The sequence below is a fragment of the Thermomyces dupontii genome (assembly GCF_041956625.1).
Source record: "Thermomyces dupontii strain NRRL 2155 unplaced genomic scaffold VTN31scaffold_8, whole genome shotgun sequence".
In the NCBI taxonomy this organism is placed as follows: domain Eukaryota; kingdom Fungi; phylum Ascomycota; class Eurotiomycetes; order Eurotiales; family Trichocomaceae; genus Thermomyces; species Thermomyces dupontii.
The window spans coordinates 191,977-212,818 of record NW_027192314.1 but is presented as its reverse complement, the minus strand read 5'-3'; the positions used below and the strand labels follow the sequence as shown (position 1 = coordinate 212,818).

At 53.5% G+C, this 20,842-nt stretch overlaps 13 protein-coding genes across 13 annotated transcripts; 8 read left to right on the top strand and 5 right to left on the bottom strand.

Moving 5' to 3' along the window:
• Positions 1-61: 61 nt before the first annotated feature.
• On the bottom strand, positions 62-953 carry VTN31DRAFT_6842 (uncharacterized protein; the record flags this gene model as incomplete). Its single annotated transcript, XM_069407497.1, has 2 exons — positions 62-869; positions 931-953. The coding sequence occupies 2 exons, from the start codon at positions 951-953 to the stop codon at positions 62-64; spliced, it is 831 nt and encodes a 276-aa protein (XP_069258145.1).
• Positions 954-1,391: 438 nt separating this feature from the next.
• Positions 1,392-2,176, top strand: VTN31DRAFT_6841 (uncharacterized protein; the record flags this gene model as incomplete). The annotated part of the gene is made up of 2 exons (XM_069407496.1): positions 1,392-1,461; positions 1,533-2,176. The coding sequence occupies 2 exons, from the start codon at positions 1,392-1,394 to the stop codon at positions 2,174-2,176; spliced, it is 714 nt and encodes a 237-aa protein (XP_069258144.1).
• A 475-nt stretch (positions 2,177-2,651) lies between these two features.
• VTN31DRAFT_6840 (uncharacterized protein) lies at positions 2,652-6,842 on the bottom strand (the record flags this gene model as incomplete). The annotated part of the gene is made up of 3 exons (XM_069407495.1): positions 2,652-2,683; positions 2,741-3,298; positions 3,353-6,842. The coding sequence occupies 3 exons, from the start codon at positions 6,840-6,842 to the stop codon at positions 2,652-2,654; spliced, it is 4,080 nt and encodes a 1,359-aa protein (XP_069258143.1).
• Positions 6,843-8,431: 1,589 nt separating this feature from the next.
• Positions 8,432-10,700, bottom strand: VTN31DRAFT_6839 (uncharacterized protein; the record flags this gene model as incomplete). The annotated part of the gene is made up of 3 exons (XM_069407493.1): positions 8,432-8,563; positions 8,620-9,851; positions 9,908-10,700. The coding sequence occupies 3 exons, from the start codon at positions 10,698-10,700 to the stop codon at positions 8,432-8,434; spliced, it is 2,157 nt and encodes a 718-aa protein (XP_069258142.1).
• A 311-nt stretch (positions 10,701-11,011) lies between these two features.
• On the top strand, positions 11,012-11,860 carry VTN31DRAFT_6838 (uncharacterized protein; the record flags this gene model as incomplete). The annotated part of the gene is made up of 2 exons (XM_069407492.1): positions 11,012-11,749; positions 11,804-11,860. 2 exons carry the CDS (start codon positions 11,012-11,014, stop codon positions 11,858-11,860), a joined length of 795 nt encoding a protein of 264 aa, XP_069258141.1.
• A 180-nt stretch (positions 11,861-12,040) lies between these two features.
• Positions 12,041-12,864, bottom strand: VTN31DRAFT_6837 (uncharacterized protein; the record flags this gene model as incomplete). Its single annotated transcript, XM_069407491.1, has 2 exons — positions 12,041-12,728; positions 12,779-12,864. 2 exons carry the CDS (start codon positions 12,862-12,864, stop codon positions 12,041-12,043), a joined length of 774 nt encoding a protein of 257 aa, XP_069258140.1.
• Positions 12,865-13,118: 254 nt separating this feature from the next.
• On the top strand, positions 13,119-13,927 carry VTN31DRAFT_6836 (uncharacterized protein; the record flags this gene model as incomplete). Its single annotated transcript, XM_069407490.1, has 3 exons — positions 13,119-13,193; positions 13,246-13,300; positions 13,353-13,927. 3 exons carry the CDS (start codon positions 13,119-13,121, stop codon positions 13,925-13,927), a joined length of 705 nt encoding a protein of 234 aa, XP_069258139.1.
• A 344-nt stretch (positions 13,928-14,271) lies between these two features.
• Positions 14,272-15,163, top strand: VTN31DRAFT_6835 (uncharacterized protein; the record flags this gene model as incomplete). The annotated part of the gene is made up of 3 exons (XM_069407489.1): positions 14,272-14,301; positions 14,355-14,502; positions 14,559-15,163. 3 exons carry the CDS (start codon positions 14,272-14,274, stop codon positions 15,161-15,163), a joined length of 783 nt encoding a protein of 260 aa, XP_069258138.1.
• Positions 15,164-15,279: 116 nt separating this feature from the next.
• Positions 15,280-16,265, bottom strand: VTN31DRAFT_6834 (uncharacterized protein; the record flags this gene model as incomplete). The annotated part of the gene is made up of 3 exons (XM_069407488.1): positions 15,280-15,412; positions 15,464-16,185; positions 16,254-16,265. The coding sequence occupies 3 exons, from the start codon at positions 16,263-16,265 to the stop codon at positions 15,280-15,282; spliced, it is 867 nt and encodes a 288-aa protein (XP_069258137.1).
• A 321-nt stretch (positions 16,266-16,586) lies between these two features.
• Positions 16,587-16,978, top strand: VTN31DRAFT_6833 (uncharacterized protein; the record flags this gene model as incomplete). Its single annotated transcript, XM_069407487.1, has 3 exons — positions 16,587-16,664; positions 16,758-16,789; positions 16,852-16,978. The coding sequence occupies 3 exons, from the start codon at positions 16,587-16,589 to the stop codon at positions 16,976-16,978; spliced, it is 237 nt and encodes a 78-aa protein (XP_069258136.1).
• Positions 16,979-17,361: 383 nt separating this feature from the next.
• Positions 17,362-17,973, top strand: VTN31DRAFT_6832 (uncharacterized protein; the record flags this gene model as incomplete). Its single annotated transcript, XM_069407486.1, has 1 exon — positions 17,362-17,973. The coding sequence occupies one exon, from the start codon at positions 17,362-17,364 to the stop codon at positions 17,971-17,973; it is 612 nt and encodes a 203-aa protein (XP_069258135.1).
• Positions 17,974-18,733: 760 nt separating this feature from the next.
• Positions 18,734-19,399, top strand: VTN31DRAFT_6831 (uncharacterized protein; the record flags this gene model as incomplete). The annotated part of the gene is made up of 1 exon (XM_069407485.1): positions 18,734-19,399. One exon carries the CDS (start codon positions 18,734-18,736, stop codon positions 19,397-19,399), a length of 666 nt encoding a protein of 221 aa, XP_069258134.1.
• A 606-nt stretch (positions 19,400-20,005) lies between these two features.
• On the top strand, positions 20,006-20,620 carry VTN31DRAFT_6830 (uncharacterized protein; the record flags this gene model as incomplete). The annotated part of the gene is made up of 1 exon (XM_069407484.1): positions 20,006-20,620. The coding sequence occupies one exon, from the start codon at positions 20,006-20,008 to the stop codon at positions 20,618-20,620; it is 615 nt and encodes a 204-aa protein (XP_069258133.1).
• Positions 20,621-20,842: the final 222 nt, after the last annotated feature.

The window sequence follows — 20,842 nt, the reverse complement described above, 5'->3', positions numbered from 1 at the left end:
AGGAATCAACCGCAGTGGATAACAGGACTAATGGGAAGCAATCGAGACAAACAACGACCACTCAGAACCTCGGCCTGCGCTTCCGCCCCGTATACTTTGAATTCGGCTTGACAACCTTGCCCTTGCGGGCCATCTGCTCCTTCTTTTTGAGGATCCAGGCCTTACTGCCCTTGACGATCTGCTGCTTGCGGGCCTCCTTCTTACGCGCATCGAGGATATCAACGTTATCCATGCCGTCAACGACGCCGGTGATATCGCCCGAGAGGCCACCACCGCCGACAGTGAGGACGAGATAGGTCTTTGCGTTTTTGGTCCCAGGGTCATCCTCGAGGATACCGGCGCCGAAACCCGCGCGGATGGCGGCGCTGCTGATCATGGAGCGCTGGGCGTCGTTCTTGGGGTAGAACTGGCAGACGGCGCGCCCACCGCGACGCAGACTGGCGTAAAGGCCATCGAAAAAGCGGCGCAGGCGGCCCTCGGGCGAGACATCGCTCGACTCGGCGTTGCAGAGCCACTGCACGGCACTGATGCTGATGGCGGCGTCGAAGGTGCCCGGGCGGAAAGGTACGCCCTGTCCAATATCTGCCAGTAGTAGGTCGCCCTCGACCTCCCGTTGCAAGGCAATGTCCAGCATGCTGGGAGAGATGTCCATACCGACCCAGATGTGCGGGCCGCCTTGTTCGGGGGGCACGCTTGACAGGATCTCGCCAGAGAGGCCCGAGCCGCAGCCAACGTCGAGGATCAGCGAAGGGGATTTCAAATCCAGCAGCTCCAGGGCGCGGTGAGTCATTTCCGCCTGTACATTCTGAATGCGCGACGACGTCGTGTACTTGAGGGATTCATTGTCGTTGTAGTAGAGGTCGGGGGGGCTGTATTTTTTTTTTTCTTCGTCAACAATTGAACTCCAGATACGGGTGAAACAAGTCTTACGCTTGTTCTTCTGGGCGCGACATGGTGCCTCTCTAAAAGTGGTCTAAACTGGTCAATCTTGTCGAACAATGTGGATAGGATTTTGTGCTTCTTGTTATCAAGAATTTTGGCATAACTAGGTTAGTTACCTTACTAACTGGTTAATTGATAAACTCAGACAAGATTGGAACCGTCTAAACTGAATCCAGTTAAGGTACGAGTATTACGATAATAATTTCCGAATCCAGCAAGCTGCATCTCCAATCACCACAACCGGCCTGATTCGGCCAGCTTGCGCCAGCACCAGAACCTAGTAGTAGTACTTGATAGTCATGGAACTTGGTTGACTTGAGCGATTGTACTCGAATTCACAATGCCAGCCTCTCGACCAGCTTTCATAGATTGATCTATGGACCTCTTGATCAAGTTGAACTCTTGCTGTCCTCGATAATACATACACCCCTGGTCTCCTTGTCCGCACAATGTGGATTCTTCCTTTGGTCGGGTACATTGGCGTGGTGGTTGGCTTTTGTTTCTTGACGCTGGCAATTGGTACGACTTCCCTCATCGCTCAACCTATATATCACATAGACGCTCTTGACCCCCCACTGACCGATTCGCAGCATCCGGCCTTTACTACCTCTCCGAGCTGGTCGAAGAGCACACCGTCCTCGCCAAGCGCATCCTCACGCGACTCATCTACAGCGTCATCACCGTGCAAACCCTCCTCTGGCTCATCGACGGCTTCCCCTTCTGGCTGTGCCTCTTGGGCGTCGCATCCCACATCGTCTACGCCAGCAACCTGCGACGGTTCCCCTATGTGCGACTCACGGATCCTCTGTTCCTGCTCTCCTGCGCGCTGGTCTGTCTGAACCACTGGGTTGGGTTTCGGTATTTCTCAAACCCCCAACTGCGGCGGACTAGTCGGGTGTCCAATGATCCCACCGCGTGGAGGAGACCGTATTATGACTATGAGAATGTGCCCTCGTTCACAGAGGTTGCGTCGTATTTTGGCCTCTGTGTCTGGCTCGTCCCGTTTGCGTTGTTTGTGAGTCTGAGTGCCGGGGAGAATGTCTTGCCGACAATGGCGACGGTCAGTGCCGGCGCAGAAGGGGATTCGTCGGCAGGGGGTCTCTCCGTGGGACCGGAGAAGCGCTCCAAGCCGATTGGAATGGCCAAGGCCCTGGTTGATGTCGTTCGTGAGTGGACGTCCGAGACGGGCGAGTTGCTGGGGCTATGGAGGGGAGAGAAGACGAGAAGATTCTAATCTTCCTTGGAATTGCATGACTTCATCTAATACCTTAGTGATCGACGCTATCTTCTTCTAATGATAGTATGAATGGGAAATGGGATAGAGTTGATTCATAAATCGTCGTCTTGCCCTGGTCATCGGAACGAAGCCAAGCACTGGATACATACTGTACTGGAAACAACAATATCTCACAGGAGAAAAGAATGCAGACAACATGATCAAGAAGGTTTGTTGTCCGTAACAGTAACTAGCCAAGCGCATGAACATGACAAAAAAAAAAGAAAGAAACAAGGGTATATCCTAGTAATCCTGGCGAAAGAACCTCCAAAAGAAAGAAAAAAATAAAAAAAAAAAACCTCAACGAGACTCCATGAATGACTAGGAAATACTCGTTGCTCACTCCTGGAAATGCAATAGCATAACCCACGAGGGCCGGGTCAATCCTTCAAAATCGAATACATCCAGTCATCAACGGGATTATGTACCAAGCTCACTCATATAACGACTCCTCAGCAATCGTGTCTTGACCGCGTTAGTTTTCAAATCAATCCAGACAGGCGAAGTAGGAGATCAACTCACCTCCCTCACGAAGCTGCGAGTGCGATGGTCGCCGATGCCCAAGGTCCATGAAAAGCATGGAACTCTCTCGCCTCTTCGCCTTGGTCGCACGCAAAGAGTCATCGGGGTTCAACATCCGCTGCGTGGGCCCCGGGCCATATCCCACGTCTCGCCCACCCCATCCATCTTGCGATGCACATCTCTGCTGATGAATCTGCTCTTCGTGCGAAGAACCCGAGACGTCCATCATGGACTGATGACGTGGCAAGCCGCCTTCTCCCGCCGCATGCCTACCGCTTGACGACGGGACATACGAGTCGGCTTGCTGCGAATCGTCCGGCGGGACGCAAAAGATGCGCTCGTAGTCGGTCAAAAACATGGAGAATACCGGCGCCGGGATGTTCAGCGTTGGGGCAAAAACGATACCCACGTTGCGCACCGTCATCTTGTTCACTTCCGCGTTGTTGACGATCTCGATCAGAAACTTGGAGATGGCACTCAGCAGAGCTCGGTTCTCCCGCGGCAACCTGTGCACCAGGGAGTTGAACGCCACCAGTTGTTGCTCTCTGTCCTCGTACTCTGATATCTAAATTAGCATGACGCCAAATACGTTCCACATGCAGGAAAACTCACCCAACACGCTCACAAACTCCGGGTGGAGGTCCCGCGTCAGGACCGATGTCGGAAGTTCACGCAAGTATTGCTTGAACAGCGACGCCACAGCATGGACATCGTGATACTCATCCCCAGCCAAAAAGTCCACATCGCCTTCCGCGTTGAATCGTTCCTTTAGCGCCTTGACAACCACGTTCGACCCGCTCAGTCGGAAGATGCCTTCTTCTGATGCCGCGTTCTTGGCTCGGAGATACTCAATGCAGCGATACACAACCGCCGGGAGTTCCACGTCCACGCCGTGGGGACTGCAGTACTGAACGGCCTCAGCCAGTGGCATACCGAACACTGGCCGCGAGGCCTCCCTTCGCTCTCCAGCCGAGTTGCCACTATTCGACTCCTGCGATTGACTCAGGAGGTCTAGCGTCGACCGCGTGCGAAAGCCCCATATACTGCGTTTCTTTTCCTTGACCGAGGTCGTCTTGTTGCCCCATGCGCCGGCATCTTGAATGATAGTTCCATTAGTGGGACCAGAAATCGCCCGGTTCCCCTGTCCGTTGGAATCATTGATCTCGGTGGATGTCTTCGCTGCTGCCTCATACGAAGGCCCATACATCGGGGGCTCGGCCGCCACAGCATCGTCATAGCTGAATCCCTGCACGGTGTCCTGCGTGTCTACATCAGGACTATCGGCCCCTTTGCCATTTTTCCGACCGCTGAAGAGACGTGACCGTGCGGAGTGTTTTCCCGAATGAGACTTTGGCGCGGCCTTGGCCTCCTCGTCCGAATGAGGTTCCACGTACGCCAGCAGCGCATCGACCCATGCATCTCGCTCCTCATCGCTCTCAGCGCATAAGACGTGACGAACGAACGAAGATGGGTCCTTCCTCTTGGGCTCGAGGATGAGGAACGCATGTCGATACTGATTGTCGTGATCGTCATCCAGGCGTGAAGGAGACTGGTTATGGCCGCTCTGCGCCTGCTTGCCAATCTGTGCATGCTGAATCCTGATCGTCCCCAAGTGCGGCCCACCGGGCGACTCGTAGTACTTGAACTCAGGACCATGTAGGACAAAGTACCGAGACTTCCAACCACCAAAATTCTTGCCCCTCTTCGTCAGCCATCCTTCTTTCCATGGCTTGCCATCGGGACCCCGAACCAGCTCTGGCGTGGTCTTGCCATTGGCCTTCACCAGCGCTGATTCATCGTCCCGTGGCTCGATCGCATCCGTGCTCAGAAAACGGCAGACAACGATCGCTGCTGCTTCGGACATGGGAGTGTCGAGCAGCGTTTCGAAATACGCATTCAAGGCGTCCCTTCTCGCGTCGATCTTTGCGGGCGAATGCCCACTGAAGATTGATCGATCAGGAAGCTTCCCATGAAAATCGCACATCTGCCGAATCTGCTGGTCGAGCTGTGGAAGGGCCTGAATCGCCTTTTCAACGCGCCACAGCTCCGCCCGATTCGCACGCGAGAAGACGCTGAGGACAAAAACCGGGTCCTCATCGTTGGGCCGGCCTCCAAAATAGCTACTTCTACTCGGACGGAGGCGAGACGAGGCTACTTTGACCTCAATGGACGGCAGGGCATTGGGCGGTAAAAGAAGCCCCGGGTACTCTTCCGAGACCAAGTCCTGACATATTGTGCGGTTGACACCATACGGCGTCTTGGGGCTGTCAATCTTCACGGAAGGATCGATAATTGGAACTTGACGGGGCGCATAATCCAATTGAGGTGAGACTGGGGGTTTCGTTGCGTGAGGAGGCGCCAAGGAGCCATGCGTGGCACTCTTCGGTGACAACGGAGGAGACACGATTGTCGTTCCCTGGCGTGGCTGTCGCGGAAGCGGAGAGCCCAGGGGGCGATCAGCAGGCCGTGGACTACTGGGCAAGCCCGGGGTGGGTGGAGCATGGCGATCACTCAGGAGCGACGGATCCCGAGGACCTGAGTTTACAATCGCGGCCAAAGAATCAGTTCTCGGGAATTGGCCATTGTTTATGTGCGAGGGCGACTGCGTGGCCATTCTCCACGGACTTTGTGTAGAGTCAGCGTCTTTATTTGAAGCAGCGCCCAGTTGCTTGGCCTGCTTTTTCGATCGGCTGCGTGCTTCTTGCTCCCGGAGCGCCATGACTTCTCGCTCTCTGTCATCCTCCTCTCTGGTCCTTCGTCGACCGCGACGTTCTTCGTCATCATCCGAGATTGAGTGATCGTCATAGTTGGACTCCGACTGGGAATCGTTGACGGCATCAACGGTGGTGTGTTTCCGTTGAGTTCGAGCAAGATCCAATGGTGCGGGCGGAGGCTTGCGAGAAGGCGCGGGCAGCGTCGCCTCATTGGTCGAATGCTCGGGTCCGGCCACATGGCTGGAGGCATCCGCGTGGGACGTTGAGGGCTGAGAATCGGGGGCAGTCTCCCCTGGGGCTGGTTCTGCGTTAGACTGGATGAGGAACACATCCGAATTGCGGACCGATTCTCGCGCTGGACCGGGGCCATCCTTCGACGCGGATTGTGCGGACGCCTTGGCAGCGCCATTGCGCGCGTTGGCCTCCTCCGCCGCAGCGAGCCGCGATCGCATTTCATGGAGCTGACTCTGTAGCTCCTTGAACTTCTTCCGATACAGCTCTTTATCCTGGAGTGCTCGTTCCAGGTCCCGATTCAGTCCCAGGACCAACGCCCTCTGCTTCTCGAGCAGCCGCCAGAGCTGTTCGTTTTGTGAGGACGCATGATGTTTGTCCTTCAACAGATGTAAGATCAAGGCCTCAGCAGAGCCAGCTGCTGCGATCAGATTGTTGATATCGGCGGACGTCACGGAGTTCGCGTCGAAGGACGACTTGTGGGAATGAGAGCCTAACGACAGCGAAGATATGGCCGAGTCAATAGAAGAAGTCCGCGGCATCATGCGCTGAGCGGCACGTCCGGCGGCCTTTTTGGGAATGGACGGCCAGGCGGTGGGAGAGCCTGATGGCCGGGCTGCGTCGGGCAATGAGCGGGAGTCCTCGTTGGTGGAGGTCTCTGGAGGGGTAGCACCGCGCCCCGGCTCCGACGGCGGATTCGTCACCTCTGTTGTGACCGAGGGCCCCGGGGAGAGCGATCCCGATCGTGGTGCGTCCGGCGAGTCGGCAAAAGTCGGCCCGGACAGATTGCGATCGACGGGGGAGCTGGCGATGGCCGAGCTGGGTGAATCCTGAGCCGGAGACGCGCTGGACCGTGGTTGGCTCTGAGGATTTGGGCTGCGATACGATGTGTAGTTGGTCTGCACCGGCGAAGGATTCGGTCGGTGCGGCGTGGCTGAATTGGAGGGCTGTTGAAGGGCTTGACCGGGGGCGTCGGGAGACCCGAGCCCCGTGGGACGGCCACTGTTGCTGCTGTTCATGGCGGAGGAGGCAGTGGACTGGAGCGGTGGTGACTCATTGCTGGGCTGACTGGAGTGTGGAGGACGTGACCAACCAGTCTGGAGCGACAGGGACTGCGCATTGTCTGAAGCCGATCGAGGAGGTGGAGGGTGCGACATTGGCTGTCCGGTGTCGAGACGGAGAGCGGATTGCGATTGGTATTAGGCGCGGGAGGGAGACATGAGAAGCCAAATGCCGCGGGATTAGTGTATCGGGTGAGAAATGCAGCAAGGCCAACAATCTTACTCGTTGTCCTCCGGACGAATACTCGATCGGGAGGACGAGTCGAAGAGGCCAACCGGAGAGACAGGGGGGTGTGTTCCTGGCCCGTTCCGGAGGTGCCTCTAACATACGGGGAGTGCTTTGCTCCGTAATAATGTTTGTACGGAGTACAGGGGATGGAGCACAGACCAATGCAAATTACCGTACTGTAACTATACCACGTCCTGCAAATGCCGAAAAGAGGACACTTTACCGTGATTTGCTGTGACGGTCCTCGTCGGCCTTGGAGTCTTGGACTCTCGGAGAGTTTAAAATTGCTTTGCATGCTGGTCATGATGCGAAATGAACTTTTATTGGTGCATAATAGGAGAGTTAATTACTAGCGGCTTGGCATTCCAATGTCTGTGCACATGCATTTTGTGTGTAGACCGCCAGGAGAAGCTCCATTTGGGCTTTTAGACTCTCAACGGCTGATCAAACGAGCGTTGAGTCCAACTCATATCCGATGGGACTTAGTCTGAGGTACCATACTAGGGGACCATGGACGTGCCTGTCTGGTTGAAGTCGGGTTCAAGTTATACATACTCGGGTTTGCGTGCTTTAGCTGGAGCGGGGGTTGCAGGGACATGTACATTCGGAGTACTCCAGCACTCCACAGAGGTCACCGTTGAGTTCGTGCATTGACTCTGGGCTGTTTTCCTCTCCGTCATTCTGTCCATCTATTCTGGCAGAACTCGCAACAGGGCTCAAGTCCAGCAAGAGACGCCGACTTTGCACGAGGAAATTGGATATAAAGCTCGAACAAAATGAGACTTGCTCCTTCAAGTTTCAGACTCTCAGCTGAACTGGGAGTTCCAGCTACTCCGTACAGTACATACCTAGTACCTAACTGCGGAGTCTGTACTCCGTACATAGTCGGGATTTCTGATTTTCCGAAAGAATCACATGATTTGCCGTTCAGGAGTCGAATAGGGTCTCAATTCTCAACGGCCAACTACTGCCGATCAAACCTCCTGCCCCGGACGGCTCCAGAGCCACAGTGGATCTCGGCTCGGAAATTTTCTGGCCATGATTGGTGCAGCTGCCTTATCGGCTTCAAGCGGAAGGCCGGAAGTAGCGACCCGGTGGACCTGCTCCTGCCCTGCATCAGATAGATGCCTTTACATACAATGGCTTGTTGTGGAAGGGACGAGGGGGCAATCGGTTTCCCAGTTGGTCAGAGAAAAGTTCCTTCGTTTTGATATAGTTAACTAATATAATATTACCTAGTACTCTGTAGTAGCATCTCTCTTTTTTTAATCCCATCACTCCTCGCCCATGACTCATCACAAAGAACCAAGCTCCTATGATACAGTACCATGCGCACCCGACTCCCAAGCCGGGACATGGACGGACGTCGTCAACGGAACCCGTAGGACAAAGAAAAAAAAATCTGTGAGAAAGAACACCCTCATACTCGTACACGTGCAGAGAAGAGAAACGGTTTTTAGATGATATTTCCCGCCATGCCCAGGAAAATCGCCTGTGCCGCCAGCTGTAACGACCAAAACCCGACCTTCTTGAACCGTCGTTTGCGCGCCTGCTCATCCATGACATCGCGGGCGAATGCATCGTAGGTCTAGAGGACGGATCAGCAAAGCGAGAAAAATGGGTCTCAGGAGTAAGAGAACTCACCGCAGCAGAAAGATCGTTCATCAGTCCGCTGTCGAAGATCGTCCAGCTCCCGTCAAAATCGGATAGCGGCTTGACCAGCCGGCAATGGATGGGGATAAAGGTCCGCCGCGAATTAATGTACGCCACAATGGGTCGGATGAGAGCATTGTTGATGTAGGACAAATCCGGCGTGAACAGCGGGACAACCGCGCGCACGTTGTTCAGGTGGATTCGCAGATCAGTCACGAGGAATCGCTTACTGTCGTCATTAATCTTCCGTAAGGAAGACGTGGAATCTCGCTCATCGCCCGCCAGCTCCCGGGACTCGCGAGGTAGATGCCGATTCGAGACGGTAGCTTCAAGCCGGTCGTAGAATTCGGCGACAACCTTGGCGAGGCTCTCGTCGTTCTCGGCCGGAAACATGATATCGGCCACGATGTCGACGGTGCCCTCATGGATCCAAGAAAACGGGCCCTCCACGCCGCGATTAAGATGGTCAATGTTGAGCCCGTCAATCCGGATTCGACTCTGTTTCTTCCACGAACCCGACTTGCCCCCTTCCGAGCCGTCTGCGTTCAGTTTTGCCCCGGTCAGGTTGTGTGTCTGACGAGGATGAATCGTGAATAAGGAGTTGTCGAACGAGCCCGACATCATGTTGGCCGACAGAAAGTCGTAGAACAGCCATTGCTTCCGCAGCTGCGGCAGATCACATGAAAAGATGCTGACGGAGAACGGTCGGAAGTTGTTTGGCTGATAGACCGTGACCAGGAGATCCTCCATCTTAAACGAGTCAAGCTCGAAATCACCGGGGTTATGCTCGTGCCGGTAGGACTTGGGATCGGCGTCATCGTTCTTCCACCGCACGTGAGAGCGGTCGATGACGCCCCGGATACCCTTGACCTCGACATCCCGCAGAAGCCCCTTGCCATTGAACCACTTGGTGAAGGACAAGGTAACATTGACCGTGTCAATGGACAGGTCGAACTGAGTATAATTAGTGTCCTCCTCGGTGGGATCCCCGTGGGCCACCTCATCGATGGGCCGCTCTTTCGTGGCGGTGGCGGCAACAGCAGCGGCGGTTTTGGACGACCCTTTGCTGACTTGGCCACTTCCCTGACCGGGGCGGCGCGATACAAAGACATTCTTGAAGGTAATTACTCCGTCCCTCCATTTGGGCACGATGGCAGACTCAAAGACTACCTGGACCCCAGATGATTTGGTCAGATAGTTCCCGACCCAGCGAGCAAGAGTTTCTAGCGACGGTCAACACAGACTCCAGCAGATAAAAGAAAGTGCTGGGAGGCCAAACCTTGTGCAAAAACAGTATTGATTGCAAGAATGACAAGAGAGAAAAACGTTGTCGTTCCCAAGATGATCCACAGGACATGACCCAGCAGCACCCAGGAGAACAGCGCGCTGATTTCGTCCAGGTTGAAGGGCCTGACACTCCGGATCGAAAACCATTTGAACCTAATCCGTAGTCGCGACCAAAAGCCGGTCGCAGCCGCCAATAGCTCCTCTTTTGTAGGACGATGTATTTGGCTCAGATTGGGAAGCCGATCTCGGAACTGGTCTAACCGCGACGACTCGTGGGGTTCTTCGGCGGGCATGCGTTTTCCTTCACTTGAAGACGGCTCCTGCGCAGGCCGTTGCGCTGATTCCGTCATCTGTTCATTTGTTTTGTCGGCTGCCTTGCCGCTCTCACTTCTGGACGTATGTAAACTCCGCCTCCATGCTTGTCGAGCAATTCCAGGGAGCCTTGGGTTCGAGCAGCAGCGAGGAACATGCGTCGAAACAATTTTGTCTGCGGAAGCGATAGCGCATGATGCGCTGCTTTCGACAGTCGCAGTGGAGTTCGGTGATAAGCCCAGCACAAGAAATCCGCCGGACGCAAATCTCTTACTGAGCTGACGCGACGACTGCGAAGGAGGAACATTGGCCCGGTAATTTCGCACAAAGAGGCCCGGACTCGTGCCGGGATGATGAGCCTTCACGGCATCTGCCCAGAAGGTGCTGACCCTCGTCTGAACGTCACGGAAGGCGAGAGGACCTGCTGATTGCCTAAACATAGCATACAGCTTGCGGCCGAAGTTGCGAGACATGCTTGCCGTCACATGCTGGATTTAATGATTTGGCCGCGATCAGAAGGCATCCGGAAAAGGTTGACAGAGTACGATTCAGATCAATCAGCGCCGGCCTGTCGCGGGAGACACGCTCTTGAGAGAACGGCCGAGACGCCTCTTCAAGAATCCATGAAATCATCCATCGCCGCATGATGTTTGCACTGTTTGCATCGGTTTTCTTCCGGTCCCACAATGGCCGGTTGATAAAATTTGATAAAATTTCAGACTCGATATCAACCAGCACTCGCTGCAAGAGGGCAGAAAAGTGTCATTACGCAGCGACAGTCACAATGCCGGCGCCGACTGCATTGAGAAAATCCGAAGGGGAGCTGGCACCCGCCACGGCTGCCCCAACGGCGCCAACGCCCGCCCACGATGACGATGAAGTCTTGATCGACGCAACCACAACAGCACCGACCGAACCTACGCAAGCAGCAGACTCCGAGCAACAAACAACAGAGGGCGACCGCGAGATGCACATCGATGTCGAAGGCCGACCGCTCTTCACTGCAGAAAAGGACGCCCGCCCCGTGTATCGGGTAGAGACTCGCAAGGTGCCTGTGCCACCACATCGCATGACGCCACTGAAGAACCACTGGCCCAAAATATACCCTCCGCTCGTCGAGCACCTGCGTCTGCAGGTGCGGATGAACATCAAGAACCGCGCCGTGGAGCTGCGGACATCCAAGTTCACGACGGACTCGGGTGCCCTGCAGAAGGGCGAGGACTTTGTCCGGGCGTTTGTTCTGGGGTTTGACGTCGATGATGCCATTGCCCTGCTGCGGCTGGATGACCTGTACATCTCCTCGTTCGAAATCAAGGATGTCCGTGGGACGCTCCAGGGTGACCATCTCTCGCGCGCCATCGGCCGGATTGCGGGCAAGGATGGAAAGACCAAATTCGCTATCGAGAACGCAACCAGAACTCGAGTCGTTTTGGCAGACCAGAAGATTCATATTCTTGGTGGATTCAAGAACATCAATATCGCCCGAGAGGCCATTGTGAGCCTGATCCTGGGTAGCCCTCCGGTGAGTCATGTCGTGATCGTAAATATTTCCCCGGCTGTTGCTGATATTCAGTAGGGCAAGGTCTATGGCAATTTGCGGACTGTTGCTGCTCGCATGAAGGAGCGATTCTAATCCCGGTCGATTATGGGTGATACCTGCATGTTCTACGGCGTTGGGCGTCAAGGGCGGTTGTTTGGTTTCCCCGTCTGATCTTTGTTTGAGGATGTCTTCCAACATGATATAAAGAGTGAATGGACATGAGTGTATGAAATGACCACTTGACATTAGTTCTGCAAAAGCATCCAGCCTAGTCTAGTCTTTCTTCAGTGGATAATAAATTTCCTCAATGCCATCTTTCGTAACGACCATCATTTGAAGACCATCACCGACTTCAATGTGTCTCTCGACCGCGCTGTGAAAGGCATCCCTGACCAGTTGCTCGACGTGGTCTCGCGGCAACGGCTCCGGGACTCTCCGCGCGAGATTATGGCCCTCACCCGAGCCCGGAATGTGCTGGTTCTTGAAATTGACCTGGTTGTCGAGGAACGGCATGATCAGACTGGCCGCCGCACCGCCCGCTCGGCATTGTTCCCGCTCGTATGAGCCGACGGGATCGTAGCTGTACAGCGCGCCCTTGCCATCCTCATCAATCCCCCCTAAGATGGCATGCGTGTAGTACGGGAAAAACCGCTTCTGGTAGAGAAGTGTCGATAATCGCTGAGCGCAGGCCTTGACCGACATGCGCTTGCCGTGCTGGTACCGGTAGACCTTGACGATGCTGTCGAGTCGCTCCTTGAGCGCCAGACCGTCCGCCGCGAACCCGACAACGGCCAGCACAATGTGCGCCCCTTCGCCGGTCTCATCGTCGCCGCCAATCTTGAAGACTTTGGGCGCGAATCGGGTGTTGATGTTGTAGCCAGAGGTGGATCGCGTGTCGCCGGCAATGATTGTGAAGTCCTTCCCGGCAATGCCTAGTGTGGAGCCGCCGTTGTCGGTGTACCTGCAGAAGAGTCAGATCAAAGCCAACCGTCCTTGAGGGAAGCTTCGTACGGGTAGAATCTATGCTGTCGAGGTTCTGAGGCGGCTGCTTGTGACAAGGGGCCGCCTGGGCCGTACGGAGCGAACACGGAACCCATTACGACGAAGCTGGGTCGAAGATCAAATGTCGAAAGGGATTTCCAAACCCCAATCACTAGATTCGAAAGAGAAAGAAGTTCGTTGAGAGCTCAAAAATTGATCACCACGGTGATCCAGCTCGAGCTTGTCAGAACTGACGCGGAGCTCGCTGCCTTGCTGATTAAGTAATCAATGACCTCCTCCGCCAATCAGACGTCATGCGAATAGAGAGACCTTGAACCTGAAGATGTGACGATACCTGGGGTCTATCGCAATGCTTGGGCTTCAAGCATATGAGAGCAGCAGTGAGGACGAGGCCGCTAAGCCCACTGCCGAACCAGAGCGCCAGGTTAGAGCCAAATTCTCGGTCACTGGGTTATCGAAGACTGACGTCTTGTAAGGCACCCCCAAGCGCACCCAAAGCAGCTTCTCGCGAAGAGAGTGAAGAATCTGCAGGTCAGTAACGATTGCCGAAAGCTACGTGGGCGGCGAGCTGATCGGACAGCAGAACTCCGCGATGAGAAGCCGCCATCAGCAGCTACTCCTGCTCCGGTGACCGGGCCAGTGCTCGGCCCTCAGCAACCACCCCCAGAGACCGCGGGGCCAGCATCAGACCAGGAAGCAGTGTCTGTATCACGAGATCTCGTTCGAGATCTCACTCTCCCACCAGTCCCTAACCTCGACATCCCGCCATCACCCCCAGGATCACCAGATCCTACCGCGCAGAAAAAGATTTCACACTTTTTGTCCCTCAAGGAGCAAGGGGTCCATTTCAACGAAAAACTAGCGGCATCTACTTCACTCAAGAATCCAAGCCTCTTTTTCAAGCTGCGAGAACATGCTGGCATTGATGACTCGGAGCAATATGCGAACTCGCTCCCTCTAGATATCTGGGACGCTTCGTCATTACCGGACTGGGCGTATGGGGAAGAATTACACAAATCTCAACAAGCTATTCGAGCTCAATTGGAGGAGAAGCGAGCGGCTGAAAGTAAAGATAGGAGGATCGATTTTGCGCCTCCGAGGCCGTCTCGGGTGCAGAGATTTAGGGTTGCTAATCAAAGAACTTATCACGATGATTAGTGGGAAACGACTTGGTGGCATGAGCGGCATTTATTGTTCATAGAGCTGGAGTTTGAATACCGAATGAGCACTCTGTAAATGACCATGTCGAAGATGTGAAATGTTGATCGAGCTGGAGGAGTTACATAAGCAAGGCATCAGCCACATCCGAGAGGTCGGAGTGTGGCTGGTGATTTACGTAGCTCCATCAGCTCTCGTGCCTAACGACAGAGGGACAGACTCTCTGAATCTCGACGAGGTCTTTGATCAGCTAGGGAAATCATTCCACAGCTCCTACCGTTTGTTCTCGTTGCAAAACTTGGTACTTTTGACAATCGACGTGAATTCCGCCAGCTCGTCCCATCATGAACCACTTCCCAGAAGCTTGGGGTCGCGTAGGTCTTCTCTTTCCCAGGCCATTGCGCCGGTGCTAACACGACACCTGAAGCCCAGAGATGACGTCTACGGCCGATACGACCATTCATATCTGAAGACCAGCGGGCCCGTCACCCACACACAGTCGCCGGGCGTAACGGGAACGTCAGTCGTCGCGGTCAAGTTCAATGGCGGAGTTGTCATGGCCGCGGACAACCTGGGTAGGATGCGTGCACACTGCCTTGTCCAGACCTGTACTTACTTTCGTCGTGCCCAGGCTCTTACGGATCTTTGGCCAGATTCACCAACGTTAAGCGAATCCGAGTCTTTGACGACTCCGCCATCATTGGGTTCAGCGGCGACGTCTCGGATATGCAGTACATCAATCGTTTGCTGGACTCGCTCGACATTCGAGAGAACTACTCATCTAACGGAAACACGTTGAATGCGAAGAACATTCACATGTACCTGTCCAAGGTGTTCTACCGACGGCGGTCGCAGATCAACCCGTTGTGGAACCACATCCTCGTGGCTGGTTTCGACGGGGATGGCAAGCCGTTCCTGAGCTCGGCGGATCTGCTGGGTACGGCGTACTCGGCACCGCATCTGGCGACGGGCTTCGGCGCGCATTTGGCAATTCCCATCCTGCGCCGTCTATTCCCAGAGGAGACTCCCATCGAGAGCATCACCAAGGAAGAAGCGGTGAAGGCTATCAAGGATTGCATGAAGGTGCTGTTCTACCGGGATGCACGGAGTTTGGACCGTTACACGCTGGCAGTGATTACCAAAGATGGGATCGAAGTCCATGAAGACCAGGAACTGGAGAACCAAAGCTGGGCATTTGCAGAGGCTATCCGGGGTTATGGAACTCAGGTAAACTGAACGAGTTTTCTTTCTAATAGCATCATGATACGTTGAGTGTATTCTGTGACATGAATCTCGGTAGACTAAGAATTGGCGAGTTCTATGACTATATACAGTACTGGATAATCATCAATTCACAGCTTGGCTGCTGGAGGGCTGAACACGACGCGGTTCACGCAAGATCCCACGTTTTCCAAAGACACCTCGACTTGATCACCATTCTTTAGCCACAGCGGTGGGTCGCGACCCATGCCAACACCCTGGGGTCTATCCAAGAATCAGCATAACACCCCTCTCAAAAGGAATAGATCTACTTACGTTCCCGTGAAGATCAGATCACCCGGCTGAAGCGTTGTCCCCTGCGACAAGAACGCGATGGCCTCCTTGACACCAAAGATCATGTCGCTGGTGGAGGACGACTGCACGACCTTGCCGTTGAGTTTGGTCTCGATGCGCAGAGAATGCGGATCGCGCAGGACCTTGCTGGAGACGATACCAGGCCCGAACGGCGCCCAGCCGTCGAAGCCCTTGCCGAACCCCCACTGCCCACCGCCGCGCTTAATCTGCCAGTCGCGATGGGAGATGTCGTTGCCGACGGCATAGCCCAGCACATGGTCCAACGCGCGCGACGCAGGGATATCCCGCCCGGCCTTGCCGATCACAATGACCAGCTCGCACTCATAGTCCAGACCCTCGGCCTGCTGCGCAACGGGGGGCACCGGGATATCATCCGTCGGCCCGGTCACTGCCGTGGCGGGCTTGTAGAAGAGCACCGGATATTTGGGGATAGGGAGATTTGATTCCTTGGCGTGCTGTGCATAGTTGAGGCCCAGGCAGCGGACGGTCTTGATATCTTGCGGCGCGAGAGGAGCAAGAAGCGTCTTCACGTCGGCGATCTGATCCGTCACAATGTGCTGGCCGAAGATGTCGCCCTTGATGATGCGCGCCTGTGTGGTCCGCGCCAGATCGGTGACGCCGTTGGGCAGGATGGCGTCACCATAATACACCAGGCCGTCTTTGGCGAGAAAGCGGACGAGGCGCTGCGGGATGATTAGCTCCGAGGTGTTCGGCGGAGAGCTTGGATGACATCATGGGATTGTGGCCGTACCGAAAAGGACATGTTCTATTTCACTCTTTATTTCAAATGAATTGGGAATTCAGCTATGTTCTGATGACAGCGATAAATGTACAATTGACGTTGATTAAATGATTTTTATAAAGACTTGAATGCCCATCGTGAAGCTGCATCTCGGTATTTGGACCGGCTGAATCCGATCTCGGCCGAGCAGCCGTTCTCCGCAATTTTTTTTCCCTTGTCCCGGAACTGTCAAGTACTCGAGCCATATTGAGCACAAGCTTTTTGCTGTTGAGCTCTAGCTCCCTGGTCATCTTCGGAAAATTAGCGTGCAATCATCTCATCAAGCAGGACGTCGAAACAGCCATGAGACTGTCGGGTCTTCAGCGGGAGGTTCTCTCCCTGTACCGCCAATGTCTCCGAGAGATTCGAAAGAAGCCCATTGTACGCTGCATCCTCGCCGTGGCAATGATTACTCCCTACCACTGATTAATGGCACCGTACGGACTACTAATGGCGAATTTCAACTCTGGGCAGGAATCTCGAGAGAACTTTCGCGCCTTTGCACGGTGTGTTCACGGCTGGCATGCCACTGGGTGACCGCAGCGCTGACAGCTATGGACGCCAACAGGGACCAATTCCGCGCAAACCTCAAGCTGCCGAAAAAGGACTTCGCCACCATTGAATATCTTCTCCGCAGGGGCCGGCGGCAGCTGGAGCTCTACTCCGCGCCTGGCATTCGCAACATCTCTCGTTGAAAGCCACGTGACGTTTGTCACGTGACTGTATTAATGATCACGTGGTGGCCAATCGACCTTCGATCAGATAAGATGATCTGGGTCCCACCAAAAGCTTCTAGAACATTCTAGTGCCTACGTCAATCGTCTTCAACCATCGCGCTTGTTGTATCCGCCACGATCAGTTTCTAAGCAGAGCTATGCTGGAGGGTTGTCTAGAGAGTGCTGGCAGCTTCTGGAGATGGAGGGCAAGGTATATAAGGGGGCAACGGCGTCGCTCGACGACGACCAGCAGATCGGAGGAACGCAACAGACTTGGATATCGAGTCGACAGTTGATACAACACGTCGATTAATACAAAGCATTTCCCGAGCGGGCAAAAGCTAAAAACAACGTCATCGAAAATGGCGCTCTACACGCACTTTCCCACGATGAGCGACTTCGAACCCCTCTTCCGCCTCATGGACGATTACCTTGACGCCTCTCGAGACCTCGTGAGGTACAACAACGCCTCGGGCACGCGCCGCCACAAGAACGCGCGTTCAGTCTCGAGCTTCACTCCTCGCTTCGACGTCCGCGAGACAAAGGACAGCTACCTGCTCGACGGCGAACTTCCGGGCGTCCGCCAAGAGAACATCGAGATCGAGTTCAGCGACCCGCACACTCTCGTCATCAAGGGCCGGGTTGGTGAATCGGACGATACCGCTTCGAACTCCAACTATCATCCTCCAACGGTGGAAGAAGAGGGCTCTGCTGATAGCAGCTCGGCGGCCAACGGCTCGTCGTCGTCCTCTACTGCACTCGAGAAGTCGCAGGCTCAAGCCCCAGTCAAGTCTCAGGAACCGGAGTACAAGGTGTTGCTCTCGGAGCGCCGTTCTGGCTCGTTCCATCGCACGTTCACCTTCCCGGCTCGGCCGAATCAGGAAGCTGTGCGTGCTAGTCTGAGGGATGGCATCCTGTCGATTGTTGTGCCGAAGGCATCGGCGCCAACGATGAAGAAGATTCGGATTGAATAAGTCTGTTCGGAGGATGACATTGGGGATTTGGGTTGTGATATGGGTGGCATGTGTTCCTAGATTCATGCATACACTTGATTTGGATGCTTGTTTGGTGTCTAAGTTAATGATACCCAATTCATTCCTTGTTACTGAAGAGCTCTTGATCCTTGATACTCAACGTAGAGACAGCTGTTGGAACATCCTCAGCTGTATCCGTCGCTTGGTCTTTTCCATATAATGCAATGTTTCATTACTTACTTGAGCATGGACCTACGTCGTTCATGACAATAGTATCGTATTGGATATTTAAGTACCTGGTAGCGAGCATTCTTCGAGAGATTCTAGATTCAAGAAACAATGCACAACAATGGAATCAAATACTTGTAGCAAATTACTCATACTGTAGTAACTTGCAAGCCCTTTGAGCATCTTTATAAAGGTCATGAGGCTTGGGGTTGCCAAAACAATGAATCAAGTCCCTACAGTCGTACCCACTGTCATATTGCCCGCAGTGTCGCACTCATTGACGCAGAACTCTGGTTGTAGTCAATCAAGAGAGTCTATGACTGTAGGTTAAGATGAGCAGGATGACTATGCCTGGAGGAATATCTTTGTGTCAACGATGATTTATTCGGACTCTTCCGTTAACTCTTTTCTTGCTCATAGCTTGAGACAATGGAATATATAGAGCGGAAAAAGTCTGTAAGCTCATGAAGCCGCTAGTATACAGCCTTCCATCCTCAGTTGATATATACAGTTGACCTACACAGACGGCAGAATGCGCGGACACAGAGAACTCCGCAATACCAATGACGATATTGAACTGAAAAGGGTGAATCCGGAGAGATTACCAAAGGCCCTTCTTTCCGACAGTATCGAAAGTTGGGCTCATAAAAATCATGGTTTCCGCTTCAGTTGGATGCATATCGTCGAGAAACATACAGCACAAATTTGCCTCGAACTTCTAATCACTCCGCCACCTCAGCCATCTCCATATAGTCTCCAGCCTTTCCAGGAAGCGGAGATCTCACTTCAGGTGGTGAAGGAGCGCCATCTGAATGACAATGAAGAGACGTACCATGTCGTACAAAACCAAGACGGAAACGAAACCCCTCGCGTCGAATTCAAGAACGATCCTGTTCCTTTCCTTACGACTCGGTGTTCTGGGAATTGGGATGAAGAAAAGAGTTTTCTGAGCTTTTTGAAATACCCACATGCGTTTGTCAAAATAAGCGGCTTGAACATCATTGGTGCAAAGCAATCCAAGGAGTACATCGTGAGGGGAACAATGAAGTTGGAAGGCATCGAACCCAGCTTTCAATTGCCCCTTTTTGGGGTTCAGTATAGATCGTCGCTTGATTCCCCCATTCTTCGTTATATTCGCAGAACGAGAGAGATTACTCGGACAGAGCCAGAAACTGGCAGCTTCATCAAGAGCAAGTGACATTATCATTGCCGCGTGATAATTTTCAAGGTTGAACTATTCGTTTCCATATGATGAGCTTCAGTATAATTGAAGATTGATCAGGTGGTGGATGTATTACATTGTCATAACAATGGAAAAGGTATTGTAGAGACCAAAGATAGGTTCTGCTCACAGCCTGTCTGCGTCAACAGCTCAAAGTAACAACTGCGATTGAGCAGTGAATTCAAAGTCAGGAATGAAAGGAGTCATGTGGCCATGTGGGGCAGGGCAACGAATGTTGGGGGGGTCTGATCAGAGATCAGATAAGATTAAACAGAAAGTTGGATCCACCGAGAATGCTCTAGAACATTCTGGCTCTTGCACCAATCCTCAGGAACAATCGCGGTTGTTGTATCCTCCACGAGCAGCTTCGAAGCAGGCGATCACTAGACAGTACAGGTGTCTTCTGGAAATGAACGACAATGGATATAATGGGCGAACTGCGTCGTTACATGACAACAAGCAGATCGGAACAACGTAACGTCTTGAATAGGTACTCTCTAGTCCCATCGAATCGAACACAGTGCGTTTATCGATTCAGAGAACTCTCCGCACGATCAAGAGCTACAGACGCAACGTACAAAAATGGCTCTCTACACGCACTCCCCTACAATGAGCGACTTTGCACCCCTCTCTCGACTCCTGGACGACTATTTTGACACTCCTCGAGATACTATCATGAAGTACATTGACACCCTCAGCACCCGCCACCCCAAGAATGTGCGTGGGGTCTCGAGCTTCATGCCGCGCTTCGACGTCCGTGAAACAAAGGATAGCTACCTGCTCGATGGTGAACTTCCGGGCGTGCCCCAAGAAAACATCGAGATCGAATTCACCGACCCGCACACACTCGTCATCAAGGGGCGCATCGACGAATCGAAAGAAGTCACTCCCGAATCCAACTATTATCCTCAAACAGTGGAAGATAAAAGTGCTTCCGACAAGAGCTCCAAGACCAAAGACTCATCGTCATCCTCGACCGCTCTCCAGAAGTCGCAAGCACAGGCACCAGTCAAGTCTCAGGAACCGGAGTACAAGGTCTGGTACTCTGAGCGGCGATCCGGATCGTTCTCTCGAACATTTAGCTTCCCGGTGCGGGTGAGCCAGGATGAGGTTCGCGCCAGGCTAAAGGACGGCATCTTGTCAATCGTTGTACCGAAGGAGCCGGTACATACGGCCAAGAAGATTCGCATTGAGTGAATTGGAATGGGGCGATGTGGGATATGTGATTGGCGATGATGGTTTATATTCGCTTCTTGATGTGTACATGTATTTCTACGATACGTTTTATTCGTGTTGATGATATTGGTTGCATGTTTGATTTTAGGATACCCAATTGAGTTCTTCCGATTTTGAAAGATGCTTCTTTTTCAACCTCTTTGATAATGACGCAGAAACAACTGTAGAGCAAGCAAAGCAGCG